General features: G+C 44.4%; 1 protein-coding gene across 1 annotated transcript; it reads left to right on the top strand.

The window, feature by feature from the left end:
• Positions 1-1,111: 1,111 nt before the first annotated feature.
• On the top strand, positions 1,112-27,740 carry ELOVL2 (ELOVL fatty acid elongase 2; the record flags this gene model as incomplete). Its single annotated transcript, XM_082663167.1, has 7 exons — positions 1,112-1,127; positions 5,782-5,969; positions 10,157-10,234; positions 15,126-15,297; positions 18,314-18,438; positions 18,847-18,981; positions 27,615-27,740. The coding sequence occupies 7 exons, from the start codon at positions 1,112-1,114 to the stop codon at positions 27,738-27,740; spliced, it is 840 nt and encodes a 279-aa protein (XP_082519293.1).

The raw sequence follows: 27,740 nt of genomic DNA, 5'->3' as shown, positions 1-27,740 counted from the left end.
AATGACACGAATAAGGGACAGATGCAAACTGTACATGCCAGTCACCAACGTGCACGTCTTCTTTACAGATGGCAGGAACTTAATTCTCCTCTTCTGCACCTATGTTTTCTTTGAGAATAAGATGCTTTTGACTGCACTCCAGCTATTGATTATGGAGAACGTTCTGTACAAACTTCCTGAGGGCCGTCCAGGAAACTCACGCAGTCAGGGACCGGTCCACTTGCCCAAAATCCCCCTCACAGATCCCTTTCCTAGGAGCACTGTGCAGTGATCCAGCTTTTCCTACCTTTGCTTGAGGGAGGTGCTCTAGACCTTAGCAGCAGGGGTAGGGAACACCTGAGCAGGTATTTTGAGAGGTATAATGTCAGAGCAGCGTGAAGGGAGCCAAGTCAAGAGCCAGCAGCCGGTTCATCAACATTAAGATTCTTAGCAGAAACTCTCCAATCTCAACCTGAATCCAGTTAAAGTGGTAGTTAATCTGGGATACCCTAGTGATGCTGTCTACTGTACTGTTAAATAGATGCTAATGTACTGAAAATGTTTTGAAAACAAAACATAAAGGTAGTGGGGAAAATAGCTATAGTGCTTCATTTCCTTCCTTGAAAAACGTCGTCTTTATGGCTTTACATTCAGCTTTGTGAAATACAATTCAGCTGAATTTTCATTTAATAATTATGTAATGCAGGTGTAGACTTCCCCCGTTGCTTGCACACAACCCCTGTTAATTGCAGCAATAGAAGTTGCTTCTGGAAAAGTACGCCTCTAAAAGCATTGTCCGGGGAAATGGGATGGTCAGTAACCCTTCAGTGTCTAAAGGTACCAAACCTGTCTTCCAGGACTCCTCTTGCCTAAGAAAATGAAAGAGGAATTGTTTCCTTCCAAATCCTTACAGGCTTGTGAAGGTGAGGCTGCATTCACTGGTCCACTTTCCTTAAGTCTCTGCAGTCAAAGTCCTCAAGGCCAGGACCCTTGGAGAGTCTGTCAGCCTCATGTTGTTGGCAGTGGTTCATTTTGAGAGATTCCAAAAACACCCACTTAAATCATTTTTTCTTTCTCTTTTCAGGAGCATCTAAAGGCCTTTGATGGTGAAATCAATGCCTTTTTGGACAATATGTTTGGACCTCGGGGTGAGTGAGCTGCTTGAGAACTCAATGTGGAAGGCACATGGTTTAGTTAGAGAGGAGGATGGTGTCCCTTCTGGTGTCTTGACAGTGGTACTTGGCATGGAGGGACTTACCCGCCCTCACCTTCGATGTCCTTCTCCCAGAACGTGCGGAGGCGCCCCTCCCTCCTGCTCAGCCTCTCCCGGGATTCAGGCTCCGGCAGCGGGAACAGCGCGCGGTGCGCTCCTTGCCTCCGGCCGCCAGGTGGCGGTGCCTTTCCTTCCAGGTCTGCTGCATCCTCTCCGCCCCGCCGCCCACCCTCCTCCCACTTCCTCACGCGCACAGTCACAGGCAGCCCTTCTGCCCTTACCTGCCCTGGGCAACTCCCTCTAAGGCAGTGTGGGCTTCATCGGCCCAGGGCCACGAGGTCGGGCTCCGCAGCTCAGCCGTCTGAGTGTCCCGATGTTTCCTCCACCACCGGTCACTCGGACCGCTGCGGGGCATCCAGATGCGTCTGCCCCTTTCTCATCATCTGTTAAGTGTCAGCTGCAATAATACTTAAGAAGCCTAAATCACAGAATGTGGTACTCTGGCTTAACACTCACCAGCATCTTCCGGCGTCCTCAGGATGAAAACCCAGTTCCTCACCGCGGACCACGCAGTCGTGTACTGTGCAGCCGCAGCTGCCTCTCCGACGCCACTGCTGCTCTAGACATCTCTTACTTCCTCGACATGTAGCAGTCGTTCATTTGCTGTTCCTCCCGCTAAGACCTCCGGCTCCCCAGTGTAGTCAGCTCCTCCTCATACGTCAGGTGCCGGCCTGTGAACGTTACCTTCCCCGACAGGCTTTCCCTGACCAGGATGGCAGAGATTTGCCCTCGAGAGTGGCAAATCGAAAGCCTCTCATCACGCTGTATTTCAGCCTCTGTTTATTTCCTTCATACGCTTTATTAATAGCTCTTTCTCCCACGAGGGCAGGATCCGTGACTGTTATCTCCAGGGTGTATTACAGTCCTAGGAACCTGTGAGACACTGTATTTTGCAAATCAGTGAATAAGTTTTCCACAGCACGTTTTGTTTCCCTTGAGCCTTGCTGGTTCACAAAGCTGGAAAATCTACAAGTTCTGTCCTCAGCATTATTGGGTGGGAGGGGGAGGGAAATGAGGTTCTCCTGTTTCTCAAAATCTTTAAACAGAATCACACCGAGATGATTTAGACCACTCTCCAGTTTCCATACAGGCTCCATAAATTATCCTGTGTGAATGACTATTTATATAGTTTTAGTGAAATGGTACTGATTGTACAGAGCTTTAACATATATGTATATTTTTTCACATTGCCTTTGGTTTTCGTTTTGTCTCGTTTTCCGTTTTATCCTTGTGATGATCCTACAGGCAGGGTGGGACCTGTAGCTCGTAACCTGCTTTATGTGATGTGTTCTCTGCTGTACCGCTGTAGCAGGCAGCGTGATACTCTAACAGGCATGCGGGGCTTCTGGGTGACCGGCTTTCTACGTGACATTTGCACTAGAGCCATCAGTGTCTCTGAGCCAAGATCATGCTGAACTTTGCCACTGGTAAGGTCACTGTGACCTGGGATGATTTCTTATTACTGTGGATGGGGATTAATTAAGGCTAGGATTGCAGTTGTCTGCTCAGCAGTGGTCATTTTTGTGGGAGTTTCCTTTGTAGCAAGGAGGTTGTGAGATTGACAGTTGACAGCTGGATCAGGTGACCTCCACAGTGACAGGGAGTCTAGCCTCCAGGCCATCTAGTGCCCACTTCCCCTTTGAGGGGTGGCCCAAACTTAAATTGTCTGGCAGGCCCCCTGCTAAACCCACAGGTGTCCCCAAGCCTTTTCTGACTTTACCTACGCCACGTTGGTACCATCAAGGGAGATGGTTCTAGGCAAATACGTGACCCAGATGCAGAGCTAACATCTCAAGCCCCAAAGATAATAAATGATATAAGTATCTGGTCCCATCTTTTGGTCGGAACAGTTATGGTCTTCCCCAACAACGGCGGCAAACATTCACAGGGCTGGGACAAAAGAAAACGCCAGCCTCGGGCGCTGTATTAGCTAAACGCGCTTGACTCAGTGTGTCGATCGATACGCATTTGATGACTGTTCCCGTCAACTCTGCACTGAGTGGCGATAAGTTACGAGAGAGACAGAGTAGAAATATAAGACGTAGTCGGGTCTCACGGAGCGTGCACTGTGGCTGGGAGGTAGAACTGTCACCTCTGAGGCAGTCGAAAAGCAAGGAAGTAAACCACGTGTGCTCGTTTCTGGGGCTGTCGTAGCAAAACCCCACAGACTGTATGGCTGGAAACACAGCAGTTTATTCTCCCACGGCTCTGGAAGTCGGGGTGTCGGCAGGGCCCTGCTCCCTCCGCGCTTCAGGGAAGCCTGTTCCTGCCTCGGCCCTCGCTGTTTTCTACTGTTGCCTTGCAGCTGCGTGGCTCCGTCTCTGCCTCTGTCTCCATGGGGCCTTCTCCTCCTTGAGAGCCAGTCTGCCCTCCTTGTCAGGACGGACACTGGTCACTGAGCAGCGCCCACCGTAATCCAGTACGACCTCATCTTAACCGGTTTACGTCTGCAAAGACCCTATTTCCAAATAAGGTTATATTCACAGATACCAGGAGTTAGGACTTGAACACAGCTTTCTGGGGGACACAGTTCAACCCATAATACCATTAACAAGAGGCAGGGTAGCAGTGTAGTTCAAGTTAGTTAACTTCTTTTACCCAATTTTTCTCAATCATAAAGTGGAGATCGTACCACCTGTGTGATGGATTCATCTGTCACCTCGCCTGTGGTGATGGCATCACGGGGGTTGGCAGATGTCCAGACTCAGCAAACTGTTCCCAGTAAATATGTGCAGGACTTTATCAACCACACCTCCAGAAAGCTGTTAAAAATAATATCACCTGTATCATTAGCTTGTTCTGAGGATTTTCAAGAAGTTAATGTATATCCAAGGCTTTAGGACTGTGTGGGGCACAGAATCAGTGCTCCGTAAATGTTAATTATAGTAACAGCATTATAGCCATGATAACTTGTAAATTGTAAAATAACTATTTTGTCATGCAGATGAGTAGCTGTAGTTATGGAAGAGCAGTGGGGAATGGCTTCCTTCAGAGGCCAGGACCTTGATCCTGGGGGTCGAAGGACACGTAGGCTTTAGGCCGCGTGGCACGTAGGATGTGGAGGTGGATGTTAGGAAGTGGCCCAGTGCGCGAAATTTATGACGGATTATTGTGAGCCAGTTGTGCCGAAGGTAGTATCTGTTAGTTGCGTGAATGCTCCTCTCTCACCTTTTTATCTCTGTCAGAATAAGGAGAAGTCTTTACAGAGTAAGCAGTGGGACAGAGCTTGAGAAGGCACTTTGCTCACAGAAATGGTGCTCTGTAGGATGGGGGGTGTAGAGAAGCTGGGGGTAGATGGGGTGGCAGGGAGCAGAAAGGGGAACTGGGACCACGGGGACCAGAGGAATCAGGAAAAGGGAGAAACCAGTTCCTACAGCTCTATTTACAGAGATCAAAAACAGCACGCAGGGGCTTCCCTGGTGGCGCAGTGGTTGAGAGTCCGCCTGCCGTTGCAGGGGACACGGGTTCGTGCCCCGGTCCGGGAAGATCCCACATGCCGCGGAGCGGCTGGGCCCATGAGCCGTGGCCGCTGAGCCTGCGCGTCCAGAGCCTGTGCTCCGCAGCGGGAGAGGCCACAACAGTGAGAGGCCCGCATACCACAGGAAAAAAAAAAAAAAAAAAAACAGCATGCGGTTTTCATAATTCTGGGCCAAATCATTTTCTCTGTTTAAGCAACAGAAAGGAGCAGAGAACAAAAATCGTTTTGTGCCTACAGTTATTTTCTAATTACTATGTTATAGATCTACAATGTGTGTTTTACTTAGGTTTTAAAATTTTAAAGCTAAATAAACAGAGGGACACTTCTGTCCAGGTTCTTGCCTCCTGGCTGCTTGTACTTTTGGTCCACGATCAGGTTTGGGTCCCCGGGTTGATTTTCTGCTCTCGCCTCTGAATCCGAGGCTCCGCCTTTGCCGTCTGCAGCTCCTCGTGCTTGCCCTTCTGTAATCCCACTGCTCTATTTGGATCAGCTGAACGCTCAGCCGTTCCTGGTTTATGCACAGTGATCCTAAGCAAATTCCAGGGAGTGTGGGTTCCAGGAATTAGGACACGCTATCATTGTGTCTGCTCTCCTGCCGACCCAAAGCTTCTCCACGGGAGGCAGCAGAAAGGTGAAATGGACGGGAGGCGGGCGTGAGTTCGCAGCCACCGGAGCGCCTTCTGCAAATGCTGACGCTTTCGGAGCTGCTGTTACATCCATAAAGTGGCGTAATACTTCATATTTACTGAGTTAGAGTAACTACGGTCACTGTTCCAAAGTTAGACGTTCAAGAACTGTGACTTCCCACCTTTATTACTTGTCCTTGCCACTCAGCGTTCAACTGAAGCCCTGTTTGCTCCACGGGCCCCTCCTTAACTATTCCAGCCCCCACTGGTTTCTTCTTCCGAACTATAACTCAGACCCAGCTTGCTCACGCTGTAGCCTGCAGTTCCCTGTCGAACTTGGGTGAGCAAATACAGCACACGTGACCGTGTCTCCCAACGGAGCGCGTGGGGTGCCCGCGGGATTCTCACTGTGTGTTTCTTTGCAGATCCTCGAGTCAGAGGGTGGTTCCTGTTGGACTCCTACCTTCCCACCTTTTCTCTCACTGTCTTATACCTGCTTTCCATATGGCTGGGCAACAGATACATGAGGAGCAGACCTGCTCTTTCCCTCAGGGGCGTCCTCACCTTGTACAATCTTGGAATCACACTTCTCTCCGCGTACATGCTGGCAGAGGTAAGTATTTGTGTAGCCGACGCTGGGGAACAGTGACCGAGTGATTTTTAGAAGCAGTTACATCTGGCGTTCTAGAACTATCCACGGTTGCTATCAGTACTGTTCTTTAACATCTCAAGGTTCCGGTATCTGATGTTATTCCTTCCAAAAGTCCTAGAAGTCTTTGTTTCTAACTTGAATGTTTTTTAGCCCAATTTAGACCTATTTCTTTAGTCCTTAGTCTTTCATTGTAATTTAAAATCACAATTTAGGTCTGAATGGGCCTTTAAAGATCATATATAGTTTTCTTCTTTTATAGATTATGATACGGAGGCTTAGAAAAGTTAACCTGATTTGCCTGAGAACAGACAGCTGTTGAGTAACTTTTTTAAGTTAAATATCAAATGCAGTTAGCTTGACCGAAATGCAAATATACGTTCCCTTAAAGGATACTCCTCCCATCTCTGGGTCACTGTGTATCCTCAGGACTGGCTTCCAGAGGCCTGGGGTGACATTCCAGCTCGGCTGTGGCTCCCCACATTACATCATGTCTTCCCTGCTCCTTTATAACGTGCCAAACCTAAGTAATTTCACAAGAAAAAGAACAAGTAATGATTGCCCTGCCTATTACAACCAAAGGTTATTTTACTATAATACAAGAGAAAATCGAAAAGTGTTAAATAAATGTGCTTGAGAGAGAGAACTAAAACAGAACAGTCTTTTTGGGGAAAAGTTAGGATAAACTCATTCATATAAGTTATAAATGGCTGACAGTGGCACAGGTATAGCTGGCTTCCTGGTGTCCTTGGCTTCTAAACGAAAATAAACTCTTGCCTAGAATACAGGCCATCTCACCCATAGAGTTTAATCTGCACATTAGTCTAATATGCACCATTCTAATAATGCTTAATAACCAGTATCTACAAATGACTGTCATGAAACTCTAATTATGGAATTTGAGGCATCAGAGTGCAGGAGACAGAATTTGGGGTCAGGAAAGCCATGCTGATAGCTCTAAGGTTATGTCACATAGGTGCTCCCTGATTTACCTGACTCTAAAAGGGGAATTTCTATTTTAGGTTTCTCTGGGTAGACTTTTTAGTTCACTAGATGAGCTTGCAAGATAGTAATTTACGGAGTTAGTTTCTCCCTGTATGACAGAGGGAGAGTTACTCTTCCTTGGGTGGTTCCCAGAAGTGGCAGCTGCATCAGGGGAGCCGGCCTGACCATCTGTCTGCGCTGGAAGCTCTAATCCCTGCTGGAAGCAACGGTGCAGTGGAGGCAGAAGATCCGAATTCAAGTGTCAGCCTTTCGCTTTCTCTGCAACTTTGGAGGAGTTACTTAGGCTCCCTGAACCTCAGGCAGCTTAGCTTTCAAATGGAGATACGATGTCTGTCCTACTTCACTCCCTCACGAGTGTAAGGACGAATCCGTTCTGTTCAGCCTGCATTCAACGAGCACCTGCTCGGTGCAGCCCAGGGGCCACAAAGATGTTTAGACGTGGTTTCTGTGCTTGAAGAGTTCACAGGCTAGTGCAAGTAGCAGTTAGTCACTGCGGAAGGGCCTCGTTGGTCTTCAGGTGAGCCTCAGGCACCGTCAGCAGGCACAGCAGTGCAGCGTTTGGACAGCCAGGTACATGGTTTGTATTTTTTAGGGAAAAGGTCTGCGTGGAGCTCATTCTCCACCACAGGTTTCAGCTCTGGCTCGTCCAGTGGTTCTCTTTTCACACTCTTCCATCTCTGCTGTTGGTTGATTGCCTCCTAGTCCCCCAACGGCAACCTCTTTTAGGGCACAAGGTCTTCTCTTTGACGCTATGGGGAATGTTTGGTTAGACTCTGGTCAAAGGATAGCTTACCTTAACCTTGCTCACTTGTTACGTCCAGGCCAGATGTCTGCTTAGGCCAGAAAGCTGCACTAAAATTACTAACACTCTTGCAGCAAATGTGTCGAGTCCCTGCACTGTGTCAGATTGTGTTCTAGGCTCTGGAGCACAGCCTCTGCGTGTGCGAGGGAGCGATGGCCGGGGCGGGGCAGGGCAGGGCGCGGCGGCCTCTCTGAGGAGGTGATGTTTGAGCTGAGGCTGGGTGATGAGAGCAAGCCGGGCGTGCGGAGCTCTGGGGAGGCGCCGGCACAGGAGGATCGGCAAGTGTGGAGGCCTTGAGGTGCTCGAGGACCGTGGGTAGGGGCCGTGCGGCTAGGAGCTAGGACAGCGGACGGAGGGCCGCTTCAAGGCGGTAGGTTGAGGGCAGGTTACATCCGGCCTTGTCAGGAGTTTGGCCGTTGTTCTAAGCGTGATGAAAAGCCCCTGGAGGACTTTAACGGGGGAGTGACAGGATCTCCCTTTTTAAACAGGTTATTCTGGCTGCTACGTGGAAAGTGGACTCAGTGAGTTGGGGGCAGAGGGTCCGTTTAGGAGATGACTGCAGGGCTACAGTCAGCGGGCGCCAGTGGCGTGGATTCAGGTGGTGGACGTGGGGAGCGGACCCTCATCCTGTTTCGGAGCGAGTCAGTCCACACCTCCTGAAGGCTAACCCTGCTTGCCAGCCTGCTTCCCTTCTCTTCAACACGTAGGCTGGGTGGTTTCTGCCAGCCCACCCAGCTAGGGCGTTGGGAAGGGTCCAAGGTGAGCAGATAGAGCCTCCCGCAGCCTGATGCTGACTTCTGCCGTTTAGTTTGTCAGATAGTCCTGCAGAGGTGCCGTGGGGATGGGGACGGCCTGGATAGAGCTGGCTAAAGCAGAGTACAGCCTGTCCTTCCCCGCCTCTGTATCGTTACTACACAGAGTTGATACTAGAGCCCCTGACTGCAAAACGACAGCCTGACCATAGAGGTTTTTAATCTTTCTACAAAGTTAGGAAACTTTATTTTTGAAAAAGACACACAAAAACTTACATGCACTTCTAGGTATTCCCAGATTCCCTGTGGCCCGTCACGGGTTCCCCTTTGAGAACCAGCACGTAAAGCTGTGGGGTACCTGGGGGGTGACTTGATCTGTAATAGGCCCCATCAGGAAAGGTCAGTCTCCTTCACTTTCACCAGATTCACTTACCCTGATAGTCTGTACTTGTCATGACGTTAACTGAAAGGTGTTTTTGTTAGAAGGATAGAGAAGTCGATAAGGATAGTAGAGCAAAGACTTGCACAGGTTCTAGAACATTCCCAGTGTTCTTAGTAGTTCCTCTCTTCTTACTGTTCAGTTCATGAACATCTGTCCCTCCCTGCTCTGTTTGTGTATTGTAACAGTGCTGTACCTTTACACAGTTCTGATAAAGCAACAGAAAACTGTAGGCTTTCACGTATAATATCTCATGTAAATCAAAGCCAAAGGCCTTATATTATATTCTAGAATTTTAAGTTTCTTAGTAATAGTGGGAAAGAATGGAGAAAACTTCTTCTGTAGAATTTTCCACAAAGTTCATTTTCTTATGATGTTGTAGAAAGAATACTAGACAAGGAATTAGAAGACCTGAATCCAGTCATTTTTCTACCACTACCTAGCCATGTGATTGTGAGCAAATAATCCATTCATCATATAGCGGTTGAGCACCTTCTCCGTGCCAGTCACTGGGCAAGGAACTGTAGATGCGGAGATGAGCAAAGAAGGAGGCGTGGACTTTGTGGAGCTCTTTGTTTCTTGAGCGTAATGGGGAAAACAGACATTAATCAGTCATAATCGCACAAATGTCTGGTTACCGCATCGCATCGATAAAACGGAGAAAGTGATTTAAGAACGTTTCTGAGCCCTGGTTTTCACATCTGTAAAATGGTAATAAATACATAACTCATAAAATTACTGAGATGATCAAGTAACTATTTCTATATAAGCCAATGTAACGTTTTAACATGTTAGTGTAGTTTCCTCACATTTGCTTACATTTTACTTCTACATTTTATTTGTAGAACATATGATTAGATAAATTCCTTACATAAAATAGTTTGGTGCTCAAAATGATAGCTAAATTCTGTTTTTGATGGATGTGGAGGTTAGAAGTAAATTACATTAACTAAGGATTGTAACCACTGATACATCAGTTCAACAGCAGGAATTAGATCCTTTGATATCATGTGTTTGGGGACAGGATCGAGTCAAACTCGTTCTGGGAAGAACTCAGTCTTGAATAGATGCCAATCAGAAACATGAATGGGAAATTCAGTTTTCGTCCAAATTCTCACACTGACTTTTTTTTCTCCTCTTGTTTCTTTGACAGCTTATTCTCTCCAGTTGGGAAGGAGGCTACAACTTACAGTGTCAGGATCTTACCAGTGCAGGGGAAGCCGACATCCGGGTGAGTCAACCATCTGTAACCGTTTCTCCTTCGAGATACGACGATGGAAGCTGGGGTTAGATAAGAAACGGTCTTCCGTCCTAATAGAAATGCTTACTTGGGGGACAGACTGAATGAACCATGGTGCATCCGTGCAATGGGTCCCTTTGCAAAGTGGAATGAGGATGACCGCTGTCCTGTTACAACATAATCTCCAGGATGTAGCTCAGTGGTAAAGAGCAACCTGCAGACCGTGCTTACAGTACAGTGCCTTGTGTGCAAGAAATGATAGGAATATGTGTATATTTGCTTATGTTTTTAAAAAGAAACAATGGCAGAATAAACCAAAAGCTAACAAAATGGTTTCCTTTTGGGGGAGGGAACAGGTCAGAGGGGATAGGGATGGAAGCTAGACTTCTCTGAATGTACCTTGTCTTATATTTCAGAACCAGTTGGTGTTTTTACATAATTGTAAAACAAATTTTAAAAGATTACAAGGCAGCCTCCCCCCAGATATCTCGGAAATAAACTAAATTAATATACCCATATATTGAGTTGTTGACATAACCACCCAAAGAAGAATTATTTCAGGCGCCTTTAAGACAGTGTTTTGACTACATATCCCAAGTGAGATGCATCTTAACAGCATTCAGTAACGTGGGGGGCTGCTATTACTAATAAAAATATTGGTATTGCTTGTTGTTATAGGTACACTTAGGGTAAGCTATATAATAATGCTATTGTTACAACTAGTATTTGAAACATAGAAGAAAAGAAACTAAAACTCACTAATTACAGATTCAAATTGGAAATAGCAGAATTAACTTTATTCTTTCTAAAAACAAATGTGTTTTTTAGCTCTGTGTACAGGAAAGGCCTAGTTAGTCTCTGACAACCCAGCAATGATACCAAGATTGTGCTCTCTAAATGTAATCCACCAAAAGGGTTTAGGATTCTTAGAGAGTTGGCCAGTTCCTGATTGGGGTGGGAAATGTAGATGAGAAGAATCCAGGACATCTTGTGACAGAGCAAGGAAGCTACCCAAGACCACTAGGGTCATGACAAGAAGATGTAGGAGCCACCTTGAAGGGACTCCCACGGCTAAAGGTGGGACAGTTGGAGTGTCAAAAGGAATACTGACATACTAAATTTATGAAAAACCGAGTTTAAAATGATACTAAAAAAAACCCTCATTGTTACCTTTTGAAGGTTGCTAGAACACCAAGAAGTTCTAGACGAAAAAATTAAAGGACGATAATCAAACATTTATCTTGCCTTTCATATGTAAGTCTCCAAATAGCTAAAGAGGAAGAGCTCTTCTCTATAAAGAGAAAAATGCATAAGTAGGAAGAGAATTTGAAAATCACCATTTTGCAACTTCTAGTGAAGTAATGGATCCTAGACAGTGGTCATCTGTAAGTGATGAAAGTAATGGGCCAAAGTTGAATGGAAACTTCATAATTATTAGATTAGGCTGTTAACACCCAAACTCACTGTTGATTTTAATATCAGAAGTTAGGTACCTCTTGATGTGATTCCATAGGAAGTACCCAGAACCACGTCTGAAGTACGGTTGACCATTGAACTACGTGGGTTTGAATCACGCTGGTCCACTTATACGCAGACTTTTTTCAGTACTAAATACTACAGTACTGTACAGCCCGCAGACGCGGAGGAACCACGCTACAGACGGCTGGCTGTAAGTTGTACACAGATTTTCGATGTGCAGAGGGTCAGCGCCCTAACCCCTGTGTTGTTCAAGGGTCAACTGTATTCTTGCCCAAACCTTAAACCTGAATCCAGTTAAGCCTCTAACCCTTATTGCTGTTTACAGAAAATGGCGGGGGGGGGGGGGTGCCGCGGGTAGAGAAACAAGTTAAACCACACGAGGAAGAAACAGTCATCCAAATCCATATTAGGAGTTCTGTACAACTGATCTAGTTTAAGAAAGAAAAGACACGAAACGAAACGAGGGAGCAGGGAAAGGGAACTGTTACTGATTAGAAGAAACTTAAGAACCACGTCAAATAAATGCAAGCTGGACCCTGATCCTGATTTAAACAAACCAATAAAAAGACACTTTTGAGAAAATCAGGTGGATTTGAAGGTGGACGGACTATTAGAAGATATTAAAGATTCATTAATTTTATTAAATATTAGATAAGATAGTGTCTCACCTAATGAAACTTAAAAGCTTTTGCACAGCAAAGGAAACTGTAAACAAGAGGAAAAGACACCCCTCAGAATGGGCGAACATATTTGCAAAGGAATCAATGGACGAAGGATTAATCTTCAAAATATATAAACAGCTCATGCAGCTCAATATTAAAGAAACAACCCAATCCAAAAATGGGCAGAAGACCTAAACAGACGTCTCTCCAAAGAAGACATACAGATGGCCAAGAAGCACATGAAAGGATGCTCAACATCACTAATCATTAGAGAAATGCAAATCAAAACTACAGTGAGGTATCGCCTCACACCAGTCAGAATGGGCATCATCAGAAAATCTACAGACAACAAATGCTGGAGAGGGTGTGGAGAAAAGGGAACTCTCTTGCACTGTTGGTGGGAATGTAAATTGATACAGCTACTATGGAGAACAGTATGGAGGTTCCTTAAAAAACTAAAAATAGAATTACCATATGACCCAGCAATCCCACTACTGGGCATATACCCAGAGAAAACCATAATTCAAAAAGACACATGCACCCCAGTGTTCATTGCAGCACTATTTACAATAGCCAGGTCATGGAAGCAACCTAAATGCCCATCGACAGACGAATGGATAAAGAAGATGTGGTGCATATATACAATGGAATATTACTCAGCCATAAAAAGGAATGAAATAGGGTCATTTGTTGAGATGTGGATGGATCTAGAGACTGTAATACAGAGTGAAGTTAAGTCAGAAAAAAAAATATCGTATATTGACACATACATGTGGAACCTAGAAAAATGGTACAGATGAACAGGTTTGCAGGGCAGAAATAGACACAGATGTAGAGAATGAACGTATGGACACCAAGTGGGGGGGAAGGGGGTGGTAGTGGTGGTGGGATGAATTGGGAGACTGGGATTGACATATATACACTAATATGTATAAAATAGAAAACTAATAAGAACCTGTTGTATAAAAAAATAATAAAAATTTTTTAAAAAGATAGTGTCTCAGTGGTTATATTCAAGTCTCCCCATCTATTAGAAGGTGTTATAGATAAACTGATACACTTTATATTTGCTTATGTTACATTCCCCTCTGCCCAAAAAAAAGTGGTAAGAAACAAAATTAATTCCACAAATTGGAATCATACTGAAAATTTTGAAGTTCAGGGATAGATACCAGAGGGTTTGCATTCCTTACTCTTCCTGCATTTGTGAATATTTGAAAATTTCCATAATACAAACATAGGTTATTAATAAGAGGTGGTAGAAACCTTTTAATTAAAATTTTATGAGCATTTTTAAACATCTTCAAAAGCTATAATACAAAAAGTAAGATGTGTAGATTTCTCTGCACCCGTTTCATCTGTTATCACAGACTAGTACACTTTGGGGTACCATACAGTTCTCTAAAAGCCACTGTTGTATGTATGTGTTTACTTATGATTTAATTTTTTTTTTTTTTTTTCGCGGTACGCGGGCCTCTCACTGTTGTGGCCTCTCCCGTTGCGGAGCACAGGCTCCGGACGTGCAGGCTCGGCGGCCATGGCTCACGGGCCCAGCCGCTCCGCGGCATGTGGGATATTCCCGGACCGGGGCACGAACCCGTGTCCCCTGCATCGGCAGGCGGACTCTCAACCACTGCGCCACCAGGGAAGCCCTGGTTTAATATTTTTGAAGGTTAATGATTCCCTCAAACATTTACAATGGTGCCAGCACACCTTATGAGTGTCTTCATGGGAAGTAAATAGTAGAGCATTAAATTCTAATTTCAAAGCTCCTCTTACAGTGTCTCCTCTTCTGTTTAACCGTGAGTGCTGAGAGCCCAGTGCCTTTAATGAAAGCGCCTCCCTGCGATGGGGACTGTGTGAGGGACTTGGAAGGGAAGCAAGCCCTCGCTGTGACCTGCTGGGGCTGGGGGTTGAAGGGCAGAGAAGCACCTGGAGTTTTCATCTTCTGAGGAAAAGACATGAAAGGCTTCGTCCTAGACTGCTCTCGGGGAGCATGATGTTTAAGGGACAAAATATGAACAATAAAGGAGCAGAGAAGAATCAAAATCAGTGGAACAACGGTAGTGACCTGCCAAGCCCTGAGCGGAGGTGAAGGAGACCGTCTCCGCCTCGGAGTGACTTAGAGCCTAGTGGGAAGGAGACTTGTTCGTGACTGTGGTTATTGATAATAGAGGCATAAAGTAATTTGGGACCACAGATGAAGAAGGGGATGATTCAGCCTGAGACAGGAGGCTGCGGTCACGTTCCAGAGCAAGGTGGCATTTGAGAGGAGTGCTAATAGGATGACAGGACTACGCCAGACGTGGGGTAGGGGAGGCGTGCTGGACGCATGAGAATGGGGCGTATGGGGGCAGCAGGGCTCCAGGGAGAGGAAACGACCACTTGAACAGCACACAGGATGCCCGGGGTGTGTGCTCGGAGGAGGACAGTGGACACAGCAGCCCCGCGGGCCCGCGGAGAAACTGTATGAACCGAAGAATCACAGACTTGGTTCTGTAGGTGCAGAGGAGCCGCTTGATCAGTTAATGTATTTTGGAAAGAGAATTCCTTTCACCAGAGGGGCTGGATTGTTGGGAATAAGGAAAAGCTGGAGGCAAAGACGCTAGCTGAGATGCTTTCTCGATAGTCTGGGAGCCGGGCGCGCTGGTGAAGCTCAAACGGGGGCAATGCAGAGGCGGGCAGCACTGCGGCGGCAGCACGCCTCACCTTGTCTTTTCCCCGTTTTACATTTCGTACAGGTAGCCGAAGTGTTATGGTGGTACTACTTCTCCAAATTAATAGAGTTCCTGGACACGATCTTTTTTGTGTTGCGGAAAAAAACCAGTCAGATTACCTTTCTTCACGTATACCATCATGCCTCTATGTTTAACATCTGGTGGTGCGTTTTGAACTGGATACCTTGTGGGCAAAGTAAGTGACGTCAGTTTTTCAGTTCTCTGTGATGGGTCTCCTATACTGAGCATCGCACACCTTCAGGAGAGAGAACTGGGCCCGGCCCAGCCTGCTTGTCACACGGGGAAGCACACCTTTGCCAGTGGCCGTTTCGTTTCTTGTCTTTTTTTTTTTTTTTTCTTGCGGTACGTGGGCCTCTCACTGTTGTGGCCTCTCCCGTTGCGGAGCGCAGGCTCCGGACGCGCAGGCTTAGCGGCCATGGCTCACGGGCCCAGCCGCTCCGCGGCATGTGGGATCTTCCCGGACCGGGGCACGAACCCGTGTCCCCTGCATCGGCAGGCGGACTCTCAACCACTGCGCCACCAGGGAAGCCCCGTTTCTTGTCTTTGATCCTGGCAAAATCTTTGAGTATTACGATAAATTTTAAAAATGTTTCCTTTTCCATGCACCAAATGCCCGATGGCCGGAAACCCATACCCCAGCTGGAGCAGTTTTACTTCATTAACTGCAGCTGTAAATAAATACAGCACCTTCCACAGTCACCACTTAGCTGTGGTACAGGTTGAGTCACGTCAACTTTGGGGGCTTGTTTTTTCCGTTCTGAAAAATTAAAGTCACGTCACTGTGACCCACCAGAACAGTGGCTTTCAATTTTTTTTTTAATTGAGAGCTCAATAAGTAATACGTTTTATATCACAACCCAATGCCCTCATTCATATGTATACATTTTGTATGAAACAAATTTCATGAAACAGTATTTAGCCCAGCTCTGTGTGATGCACTTTATTTCTCACTGTGTTGGGTCTTCGCTGCTGCGCACAGGCTTTCTCTAGTTGTGGCGAGCGGGGGCTGCTCTTCATTGTGGTGTGTGTGCTTCTCATTGTGGTGGCTTCTCTCGCAGAGCATGGGCTCTAGGCGCGCGGGCTTCAGTAGTTGTGGCTCTCGGGCTCTAGAGCGCAGGCTCAGTAGTTGTGGTGCACGGGCTTCATTGCTCCGTGGCATGTGGGGTCTTCCCGGACCAGGGCTCGAACCCATGTCCCCTGCGTTGGCAGGCCACCAGGGAAGGCCTGTGATGCACTTAAAAAAAAAAATTGATCCCACTTTTTCAGAAAGCTAATGACAACTCTCACTATATTGATTTCACAATTGACTGATGTGTCGGTTATATGACCTGCAGTTTGAGAAACACTGAGCTCGAGAGAACAGTACTTTTCTATTTGATATTTATTGTCTTGTACCCAAGAATTTAAAAGTATTCTGTGAAAAATCAGAACACGTAAAACTTAAAATAATTTTGTCCTAGGATTTAGAAGCTTGTGGAGATGGTATTTTTAAAAACCCCAAGGGTATTTGCAATACATCATTGACTGTGAAGATGCAAATTTAAACTCCAGTGTGAAGAAAAATTGTTGGGGGTGCAGCAGAGAGAAAAGAGACGCTTTCACATGCCTCCTAGACCGACACACTCCAGTCTTGGTTATTAGGATTACAACAGACTTGCACTGTAATCAAAATATAGGCTGAAATCAATACCGCAGGACTGTTGTCAAGGTTAAGTATGTTTTACGATGATCAAGTTTCATTTATAACTAACTAAAGCATCTAAAAGTTGGTCGTGAATAATCACTTTGTAAAGACATCGTATTTCATTCACAGGAATTCTGTGTGATGATTTCTATTCAAGCTAGAATATTATAAAAATTAGCAACTACTCTTTTATTAATTGATGGAAATGAAAACTCAGGTTGGTAAAGAAACATCACTAATATTGTGCTGCCTGGTACTCTGAAACTATATTTATGTTTTCATATAAATTCACTGCCCTGACAAGCTATTCCAGCCTGTGTATGAGGACCTGGTAGATTCCTGGTGTTCCTCTTGTTTTTTATTCATTGACTTGATCTGTCTAGATCGCTAATCCAGGATTGGGAAAGCAGGCAGGAGAATTTAAATTGATTAGTTAACCACCAACATATGTGCAGTGCCTTTTAGTTTATATAGTATTATCTCATTTAACCACATCTCACTCTTAAGAGATAATTACTCTATACCTATTTTCCAGATGAGAAACAAAATTTACAAACTAGTATGTCCAAGGGGACAGAACTATTAGGAGGTCCCCTGGCTCCACAGCCTGTCTCCTCTCCCACAGGGTTGACAGCTCATAGAGGCATAGCACTCATTTTGTGCTGGGCACCATTCCGAGCCCTTTGCCTGCATTGACTGATGTCATCCTTACAACGAGTTCCCTGTTTCCGTCTCCGGCACCTTACCTCTTGCAGCTCAGTCCTTTTGACCCTTGGTTGACCCAACCTAGAACTTAGCCCTCGCTCCTTGGTTTCCTGAAACACGATTCACCCACGTTGATGTCAGATTTCATGAAGGTGATAGCAGGGGAAGGGGAGTTCCATGGCACAGCTCAGCACAGGCGATATCCTAAAACTGGATTTTAGACATTCTTTGTTCCAGAAGTCCAGGAGGTGGCTTGGCTACTGGGAAAGTCCCATAGGCCCGCCTCTCCCCTGCCCCAGCCTCTCATCCTGCTGGGCCTTTTCTCTCCCCTGTATTCTCTTACCTTCTGCAGCATCTTCTGGTTCTAGGTTCCTGCCAGGTAGATCTTATTTACTGAACTACGAAGAGCAATACATTTTCCTGGCGCTTTAGCACCCTGTCCAGCCATGAACGAAGAAGGCTCTTTCTACAATCAAAATGGCTCATCAAAGGTTTAGCTAAAGCAAAGACACTTCCTCAGATTCTGCCACCTGATTGGATGGTGGTAATGACAGAAGCAGCAAAGCCTTTGCAAATCAGGCGTTACCTGTTTGGTTGGCACTGACTGAAAACCTACCCCAGGTTAGTCCCTCTGTCTAGGTGACCTTGGGTGAATCCCCGGATAATGGCACAGGAGTCAGGGTGAATTTTGTTAGTGCCATATTGTTATTTGTCTTCAATTATGATGCACAGGAAGAGTATTACTTGACAACGAACGATCGTACTTTCTAGAAGAACAGTAATTTATACTGTACTTTTCTAGGTTTCTTTGGACCCACCCTGAACAGCTTCATCCACATCCTCATGTACACTTACTATGGCCTTTCCGTGTTTCCATCTATGCGCAAGTATCTTTGGTGGAAGAAGTATCTCACGCAGGCTCAGCTGGTATGTCATCCCTCTGTCGGCTTTTCTCCATGTGAAGCATCTGCATGTCCTCAGTCCCAGCCCTGGAGGTCAGAGGCTTTTCTGTGTGCGATGAGGCTGCCTATTTTCCTCTAAAAATGGACTTCTAAGAGCTAAACCTTGTGTGTTAAAACGTCTGTGTGAATATTTTTGAAATTAATGTCTGTTAAAGCATTTTTACCTAAATGATTTCAACTGTGATTTTTCCAGGAGAAAATTAATCATGGCCAATTTTATACACTTCCTAATTTCAAACAAGATTTCTGGATAGGACGGTGGGCTGCTTCAGCGTTGTCTTGTTTGTTTTACCCCTGCACGAGGTAGGGAGTACGAGTAGTCGATTGCTAACTGCCTGAATGCAGAGTGGTTCCACCCTTGCCGCCCCTGCAGGTGCAGTTCGTGCTCACCGTCACCCACACCATGAGCGCTGTCGTGAGGCCCTGCGGCTTCCCCTTCGGCTGTCTCATCTTCCAGTCTTCTTATATGCTGACGCTGGTCATCCTGTTCTTAAACTTCTATGTTCAGGTAAGTTAAATATAAATATTCAACTGTAAAACACTAGACTGAGCACTTTTGCATTATGTATTTAATTTTACCGATTATTATGGTAGCACAGGCTTGTTGATAAATTCAAATAACAGAGGTGCACACAGTACAGAGTGAGACCTGCATTCTCAACTCCCCTCCCTGTGTCCTCCTCACAGGATAACCACTGTTCATGGTCTGGTGGGCATTTTTGTTAGACCTTTTTCAATGCATGCATGTAGTTTTATCAAAAATGTGCATTCGAGGGCTTCCCTGGTGGCGCAGTGGTTGAGAGTCCGCCTGCCGATGCAGGGGACACGGGTTCGTGCCCCGGTCCGGGAAGATCCCACATGCCGCAGAGCGGCTGGGCCCATGAGCCATGGCCGCTGAGCCTGCGCGTCCGGAGCCTGTGCTCCGCAACGGGAGAGGCCGCGACAGTGAGAGGCCTGCGTACCGCAAAAAAAAAAAAATGCATTCGAATCATGTATTTGCACCATGCTACCGAAGTCTGCCCTCTGAAAGTTAAACACTGTGTACAGTAACACAGATCCAGGAATTCTGTATGAACGGAGGAACACATGGACTAAATGAACTTAATATTAAAAAACTGTTTCCATGTCATCTACTGCTACACTGTAGACTCACTGTTTATTTGGGGGGAAAAATTATTTTAAGGCGAACCAGCATGGAAAGGTCACACTGACTTTTTCTTGTGTCATTTGCTTTTTAACTAACAGTTTCAGTGGAAGAGATTTTCAAAATGCAATTTCAAAGAGACTGTTTTAAGAGAACCGATGGCAGTGATAACAGCACAGGCCTCACGTGGCTGTAGATTTTAAATTGCTCTCCTTTGTGGGCTGCGGAAATAGAAAGCTTCATAAGAAAAATGAGAACATACAGTTTATTCAAAACAGTACTTTTGAAATTGTATTCAACTGTTTTCTCTTGCTTTGCTGATTTTTCAGTCTGGGTTGACCTTCAGCAAATGCATAGTGGTTTTACACAGAGGACAACTGTGGGAACTGAACTTTTGACAGCTTTTCAGCTCTTGTGTTTCTGAAACTGGACTGGCAATGCTTTGTCTTTTGTAAGAGATAAAAGTTTCCTTTGAGAATATCCAAAGAAATAACCATTGAGAGAACCAAACAAAGCCACCACCCAGCCCTGCTGCCCCCCATCCCCCCCAAAAAATGGCTCAATGTTGCAGGAAGGCTAAGGGAATCAGGCATCTTGGTGTTGAAACGTGAAGGGAATCCGTAGCCCGGCAGGGGGCAGTGGCGCTTGGAGCTGTGGCTCCATCTGCTGGTTGACACGGAGTCATAGTCCTTTAAAATTGAGTGTATGCTTTTCAGTGTTGACCCTTGTTGATGCCATTGCTTTAAAAAAAAAAAGTGGGAGGAATATGAGAGAACGCACATCAAGGCAAAATCCCAGGTTCTAGTACTTTTATTTTTTTTTATTTTTTTTTTCATTTTAACATCTTTATTGGAGTATAATTGCTTTACAATGGTATGTTAGTTTCAGCTTCACAACAAAATGAATCAGTTATATATATACATATGTTCCCATATCTCTTCCCGCTTGCGTCTCCCTCCCTCCCCCCCTCCCTATCCTACCCCTCCAGGTGGTCACAAAGCACCGAGCTGATCTCCCTGTGCTATGCGGCTGCTTCCCACTAGCTATCTACCTTACGTTTGGTAGTGTATATATGTCCATGCCTCTCTCTTGCTTTGTCACCGTTTACCCTTCCCCCTCCCCAGAGCCTCAAGTCCATTCTCTAGTAAGTCTGTGTCTTTATTCCTGTTTCACCCCTAGATTTTTCATGACTTTTTTTCTTAAATTCCATATATATGTGTTAGCATACGGTATTTGTCTCTCTCTTTCTGACTTACTTCACTCTGTATGACAGACTCTAGGTCTATCCACCTCATTACAAATAGCTCAATTTCATTTCTTTTTATGGCTGAGTAATATTGCATTGTATATATGTGCCACATCTTCTTTATCCATTCATCCGATGATGGACACTTAGGTTGTTTCCATCTCTGGGCTATTGTAAATAGAGCTGCAATGAACATTTTGGTACATGACTCTTTTTGAATTATGGTTTTCTCAGGGTATATGCCCAGTAGTGGGATTGCTGGGTCATATGGTAGTTCTATTTGTAGTTTTTTAAGGAACCTCCATACTGTTCTCCACAGTGGCTGTATCAATTTACATTCCCACCAACAGTGTAAGAGGGTTCCATTTTCTCCACACCCTCTCCAGCATTTATTGTTTCTAGATTTTTTGATGATGGCCATTCTGACTGGTGTGAGATGATATCTCATTGTAGTTTTGATTTGCATTTCTCTAATGATTAGTGATGTTGAGCATTCTTTCATGTGTTTGTTGGCAGTCTGTATATCTTCTTTGGAGAAATGTCTATTTAGGTCTTCTGCCCATTTTTGGATTGGGTTGTTTGTTTTTTTTGTTATTAAGCTGCATGAGCTGCTTATAAATTTTGGAGATTAATCCTTTGTCAGTTGCTTCATTTGCAAATATTTTCTCGCATTCTGAGGGTTGTCTTTTGGTCTTGTTTATGTTTTCCTTTGCTGCGCAAAAGCTTTTAAGTTTCATTAGGTCCCATTTGTTTACTTTTGTTTTTATTTCCATTTCTCTAGGAGGTGGGTCAAAAAGGACCTTGCTGTGATTTATGTCATAGAGTGTCCTGCCTATGTTTTCCTCTAAGAGTTTGATAGTTTCTGGCCTTACATTTAGGTTTTTAATCCATTTTGAGCTTATTTTTGTGTATGGTGTTAGGGAGTGATCTAATCTCATACTTTTACATGTAGCTGTCCAGTTTTCCCAGCACCACTTACGGAAGAGGCTGTCCTTTCTCCACTCTACATTCCTGCCTCCTTTGTCAAAGATAAGGTGACCATATGTGCGTGGGTTTATCTCTGGGCTTTCTATCCTGTTCCATTGATCTATATTTCTGTTTTTGTGCCAGTACCATACTGTCTTGATTACTGTAGCTTTGTACTATAGTCTGAAGTCAGGAAGCCTGATTCCTCCAGCTCCGTTTTTCGTTCTCAAGATTGCTTTGGCTATTCGGGGTCTTTTGTGTTTCCATACAAATTGCAAAATTTTTTGTTCTAGTTCTGTGAAAAATGCCAGTGGTAGTTTGATAGGGATTGCATTGAATCTGTAGATTGCTTTGGGTAGTAGAGTCATTTTCACAATGTTGATTCTGCCAATCCAAGAACATGGTATCTCTCTCCATCTATTTGTATCATCTTTAATTTCTTTCATCAGTGTCTTATAATTTTCTGCATACAGGTCTTTTGTCTCCTTAGGTAGGTTTATTCCTAGATATTTTATTCTTTTTGTTGCAATGGTAAATGGGAGTGTTTTCTTGATTTCACTTTCAGATTTTTCATCCTTAGTGTATAGGAATGCCAGAGATTTCTGTGCATTAATTTTGTATCCTGCTACTTTACCAAATTCATTGATTAGCTCTAGTAGTTTTCTGGTAGCATCTTTAGGATTCTCTATGTATAGTATCATGTCATCTGCAAAGAGTGACAGCTTTACTTCTTCTTTTCCGATTTGGATTCCTTTTATTTCCTTTTATTCTCTGATTGCTGTGGCTAAAACTTCCAAAACTATGTTGAATAAGAGTGGTGAGAGTGGGCAAACTTGTCTTGTTCCTGATCTTAGTGGAAATGCTTTCAGTTTTTCACCATTGAGGATGATGTTGGCTGTGGGTTTGTCATATATGGCCTTTATTATGTTGAGGAAAGTTCCCTCTATGCCTACTTTCTGCAGGGTTTTTATCATAAATGGGTGTTGAATTTTGTCAAAAGCTTTCTCTGCATCTATTGAGATGATCATATGGTTTTTCTCCTTCAATTTGTTAATATGGTATATCATGTTGATTGATTTGCGTATATTGAAGAATCCTTGCATTCCTGGAATAAACCCCACTTGATCATGGTGTATGATCCGTTTAATGTGCTGTTGGATTCTGTTTGCTAGTATTTTGTTGAGGATTTTTGCATCTATGTTCATCAGTGATATTGGCCTGTAGTTTTCTTTCTTTGTGACATCCTTGTCTGGTTTTGGTATCAGGGTGATGGTGGCCTCGTAGAATGAGTTGGGGAATGTTCCTCCCTCTGCTATATTTTGGAAGAGTCTGAGAAGGATAGGTGATAGCTCTTCTCTAAATGTTTGATAGAATTCGCCTGTGAAGCCATCTGGTCCTGGGCTTTTGCTTGTTGGAAGATTTTTAATCACAGTTTCAATTTCAGTGCTTGTGATTGGTCTGTTCATATTTTCTATTTCTTCCTGATTCATTCTTGGCAGGTTGTGCCTTTCTAAGAATTTGTCCATTTCTTCAGGTTGTCCATTTTATTGGCACAGAGTTGCTTGTAGTAATCTCTCAATATCTTTTGTATTTCTGCAGTGTCAGTTGTTACTTCTCCTTTTTCATTTCTAATTCTATTGATTTGAGTCTTCTCCCTTATTTTCTTGATGAGTCTGGCCAATGGTTTATCAATTTTGTTTATCCTTTCAAAGAACCAGCTTTTAGTTTTATTGATCTTTGCTATCGTTTCCTTCATTTCTTTTTCATTTATTTCTGGTCTGATTTTTATGATTTCTTTCCTTCTGCTAATTTTGGGGTTTTTTTGTTCTTCTTTCTCTAATTGCTTTAGGTGCAAGGTTAGCTTGTTTATTCGAGATGTTTCCTGTTTCTTAAGGTAGGATTGTATTGCTATAAACTTCCCTCTTAGAACTGCTTTTGCTGCATCCCATAGATTTTTGAGTCGTCGGGTCTCCATTGTCATTTGTTTCTAGGTATTTTTTGATTTCCTCTTTGATTTCTTCAGTGATCACTTCGTTATTAAGTAGTGTATTGTTTAGCCTCCATGTGTTTGTATTTTTTACAGATCTTTTCCTGTAATTGATATCTAGTCTCATAGTGTTGTGGTCGGAAAAGTTACTTGATACCATTTCAGTTTTCTTAAATTTACCAAGGCTTGATTTGTGACCCAAGATATGATCTATCCTGGAGAATGTTCCATGAGCACTTGAGAAAAATGTGTATTGTTGTTTTTGGATGGAGTGTCCTATAAATATCAATTAAGTCCATCTTGTTTAATATATCATTTAAAGCTTGTGTTTCCTTATTTATTTTCACTTTGGATGATCTGTCCATTGGTGAAAGTGGGGTGTTCAAGTCCCCTACTATGAATGTGTTACTGTCGATTTCCCCTTTTATGGCTGTCAGTATTTGCCTTATGTATTGAGGTGCTCCTATGTTGGGTGCATAAATATTTACAATTGTTATATCTTCTAATTGGATTGATCCCTTGATCATTATGTAGTGTCCTTCTTTGTCTCTTCTAATAGTCTTTATTTTAAAGTCTATTTTGTCTGATATGAGAATTGCTACTCCAGCTTTCTTTTGGTTTCCATTTGCATGGAATCCCTTTTTCCATCCCCTTACTTTCAGTCTGTATGTGTCTCTAGGTCTGAAGTGGGTCTCTTGTAGACAGCATATATATGGGTCTTCTTTTTGTATCCATTCAGCCAATCTGTGTCTTTTGGTGGGAGCATTTAGTCCATTTACATTTAAGGTAATTATCGATATGTGTGTTCCCATTCCCATTTTCTTAATTGTTTTGGGTTCGTTATTATAGGTCTTTTCCTTTTTTTGTTTCTTGCCTAGAGAAGTTCCTTTAGCAGTTGTTGTAGAGCCACTCCCTTCTGGCTTGCAGAGTTTCTGCTGAAAGATCAGCTGTTAACCTTATGGGGATTCCCTTGTGTGTTATTTGTTGTTTTTCCCTTGCTGCTTTTAATATGTTTTCTTTGTATTTAATTTTTGACAGTTTGATTAATATGTGTCTTGGCATATTTCTCCTTGGATTTATCCTGTATGGGACTCTCTGTGCTTCCTGGACTTGATTAACTATTTCCTTTCCCATATTAGGGAAGTTTTCAACTATAATCTCTTCAAATATCTTCTCAGTCCCTTTCTTTTTCTCTTCTTCTTCTGGAACCCCTATAATTCGAATGTTGGTGCGTTTAATGTTGTCCCAGAGGTCTCTGAGACTGTCCTCAGTTCATTTCATTCTTTTTTTCTTTATTCTGCTCTGCAGTAGTTATTTCCACTATTTTATCTTCCAGGTCACTTATCCGTTCTTCTGCCTCAGTTATTCTGCTATTGATCCCATCTAGAGTACTTTTAATTTCATTTATTGTGGTGTTCATCATTGTTTGTTTCATCTTTAGTTCTTCTAGGTCCTTGTTAACTGATTCTTGCATTTTGTCTATTCTATTTCCAAGATTTTGGATCATCTTTACTATCATTATCCTGAATTCTTTTTCAGGTAGACTGCCTATCTCCTCTTCATTTGTTAGGTCTGGTGGGTTTTTATCTTGCTCCTTCATCTGCTGTGTGTGTGTTTTTCTGTCTTTTCATTTTGCTTATCTTACTGTGTTTGGGGTCTCCTTTTTGCAGGCTGAAGGTTCGTAGTTCCCGTTGTTTTTTGTGTCTGTCCCCAGTGGCTAAGGTTGGTTCAGTGGGTTGTGTAGGCTTCCTGGTGGAGGGTACTAGTGCCTGTGTTCTGGTGGATGAGGCTGGATCTTGTCTCTCTGGTGGGCGGGTCCACGTCTGGTGGTGTGTTTTGGTGTGTCTGTAGACTTATGATTTTGGGCAGCCTCCCTGCTAATGGGTGGGGTTGTGTTCCTGTTTTGCTAGTTGTTTGGCATAGGATGTCCAGCACTGTAGCTTGCTGGTCGTTGAGTGAAGCTGGGTGCTGGTGTTGAGATGGAGATCTCTGGGAGATTTTCACCGTTTGATATTATGTGCAGCTGGGAGGCCTCTTGTGGACCAGTGTCCTAAAGTTGGCTCTCCCACCTCAGAGGCACAGCACTAACTCCTGGCTGCAGCACCAAGAGCCTTTCATCCACACGGCTCCGTAATTTGGGATGACTCCTTGTCTATTCAGGTATTCCACAGATGCGGCTCACTCAGGCGGGGGGGGGCGGTAGGGAGGGTCACAGAGTGCCGGGGCGGGCCTGCGGCGGCAGAGGCTGGCGTGACGTTGCTAGCCTGAAGTGTGCTGTGCGTTCTCCCGGGGGAGTTACTGTCCCCGGATCCCGGGACCCTGGCAGTGGTGGGCTGCCCAGGCTCCCCGGAAGGGGGTGTGGTAGTGACCTGTGTTCGCACACAGGCTTCGTGATGGCGGCAGTAGCTGCCTTAGCGTCTCATGTCTGTCTCTGGGCTCCGCACTTTTAGCCGTGGCTCGCGCCCGTCTCTGGAGCGCTCTTAAGCAGCGTTCTTAAGCCCCTCTCCTCGCGCACTTGGAAACAAAGAGGGAAGAAAAAGTCTCTTGCCTCTTCGGCAGGTCCAGACTTTTCCCTGTACTCCCTCCCGGCTAGCCGCGGTGAACTAACGCCCTGCAGGCTGTGTTCACGCTGCCAACCTCAGTCCTCTCCCGGCGCTGCGACCGAAGCCCGAGCCTCAGCTCCCAGCCCCGCCCGCCCCGTCGGGCGAGCAGACAAGCCTCTCGGCTGGTGAGTGCCGGTCAGCCCCGATCCTCTGTGCTGGAATCTCTCCGCTTTGCCCTCCACACCCCTGTTGCTGTGCTCTCCTCCGCAGCTCCGAAGCTCCCCCACTTCGCCACCCGCCGTCTCCGCCCGCGAAGGGGCTTCCTAGTGTGTGGACACTTTTCCTCCTTCACAGCTCCCTCCCACTGGTGCAGGACCCGTCCCTATCCTTTTGTCTCTGTTTATTTTTTTCTTTTGCCCTACCCAGGTACGTGGGGGGTTCCTTGCCTTTTGGGAGGTCTGAGGTCTTCTGCCAGCGTTCAGTAGGTGTTCTGTAGGAGTTGTTCCACGCGTAGATGTATTTCTGGTGTATCTGTGGGAAGGAAGGTGATCTCCGAGTCTTACTCTTCCACCATCTTCCCGGAAGTCCCCATCTAGTACTTTTAAAGTAACAGCACTTTTTCCTTTGAATTGTATTTTTTTTAAATTACATCCTTAAATAAGTCATGGGGATGTAACATACAGCATGGTGACTTTGGTTAATAATACTGTAGTTCATATTTGAAAGTTGCTAAGAGATTAGATGTTGAAAGTTCTCATCTCAAACAAAAGTTCTGTACCTATATGTGGTGATGGTAAACTAGACTTTGTGATCATTTCACAACATATACTGTGATCATTTCACAACATATACAAATCAAATCATGTTGTACACCTGAACTAACAATGTTGTATGTCACCTGTACCTTGATTTTTTAAAAAGTTCAAGAAAATCATATTCTTTCCAAGTAAGCAACTAATGCAGAATAATTTGAATGCTAATCCCATAAAACTTAATACATAAATACTAACCTGATGTGGATAAGGCGAAAGAAACAACTTTTCATTGTTGGAATTCATGCATCCCTCTTGTTTTTTACCCTATTATTTTTAACCCAAAGCTTAAAAAATGTCATGTTACAAACAAGAATTCTTACTAGAAAGTTCAGTACCCAGTGAAGATCATGCACTGTTTTAGACCATATGTCACATTATAGACAAGGTCTTATTAAAAGATCCTTTTCTCTTTCTCTCTTCACCATGGACACAACCAACAGACATACCGGAAAAAGCCAATGAAGAAAGATGGGGAAGACCCACATGCAGGGCAAGAAGTTAAGAATGGCTTTTCCAAAGCCTACTTCACTGCGACAAATGGAATAACAAACAAGAAAGCACAATAA

This window comes from Grampus griseus (genome assembly GCF_964374135.1).
Source record: "Grampus griseus genome assembly, chromosome: 10".
Classification (NCBI taxonomy): domain Eukaryota; kingdom Metazoa; phylum Chordata; class Mammalia; order Artiodactyla; family Delphinidae; genus Grampus; species Grampus griseus.
The sequence above is the reverse complement of the archived record's forward strand: the minus strand, read 5'-3'. Positions and strand labels throughout refer to the sequence as shown.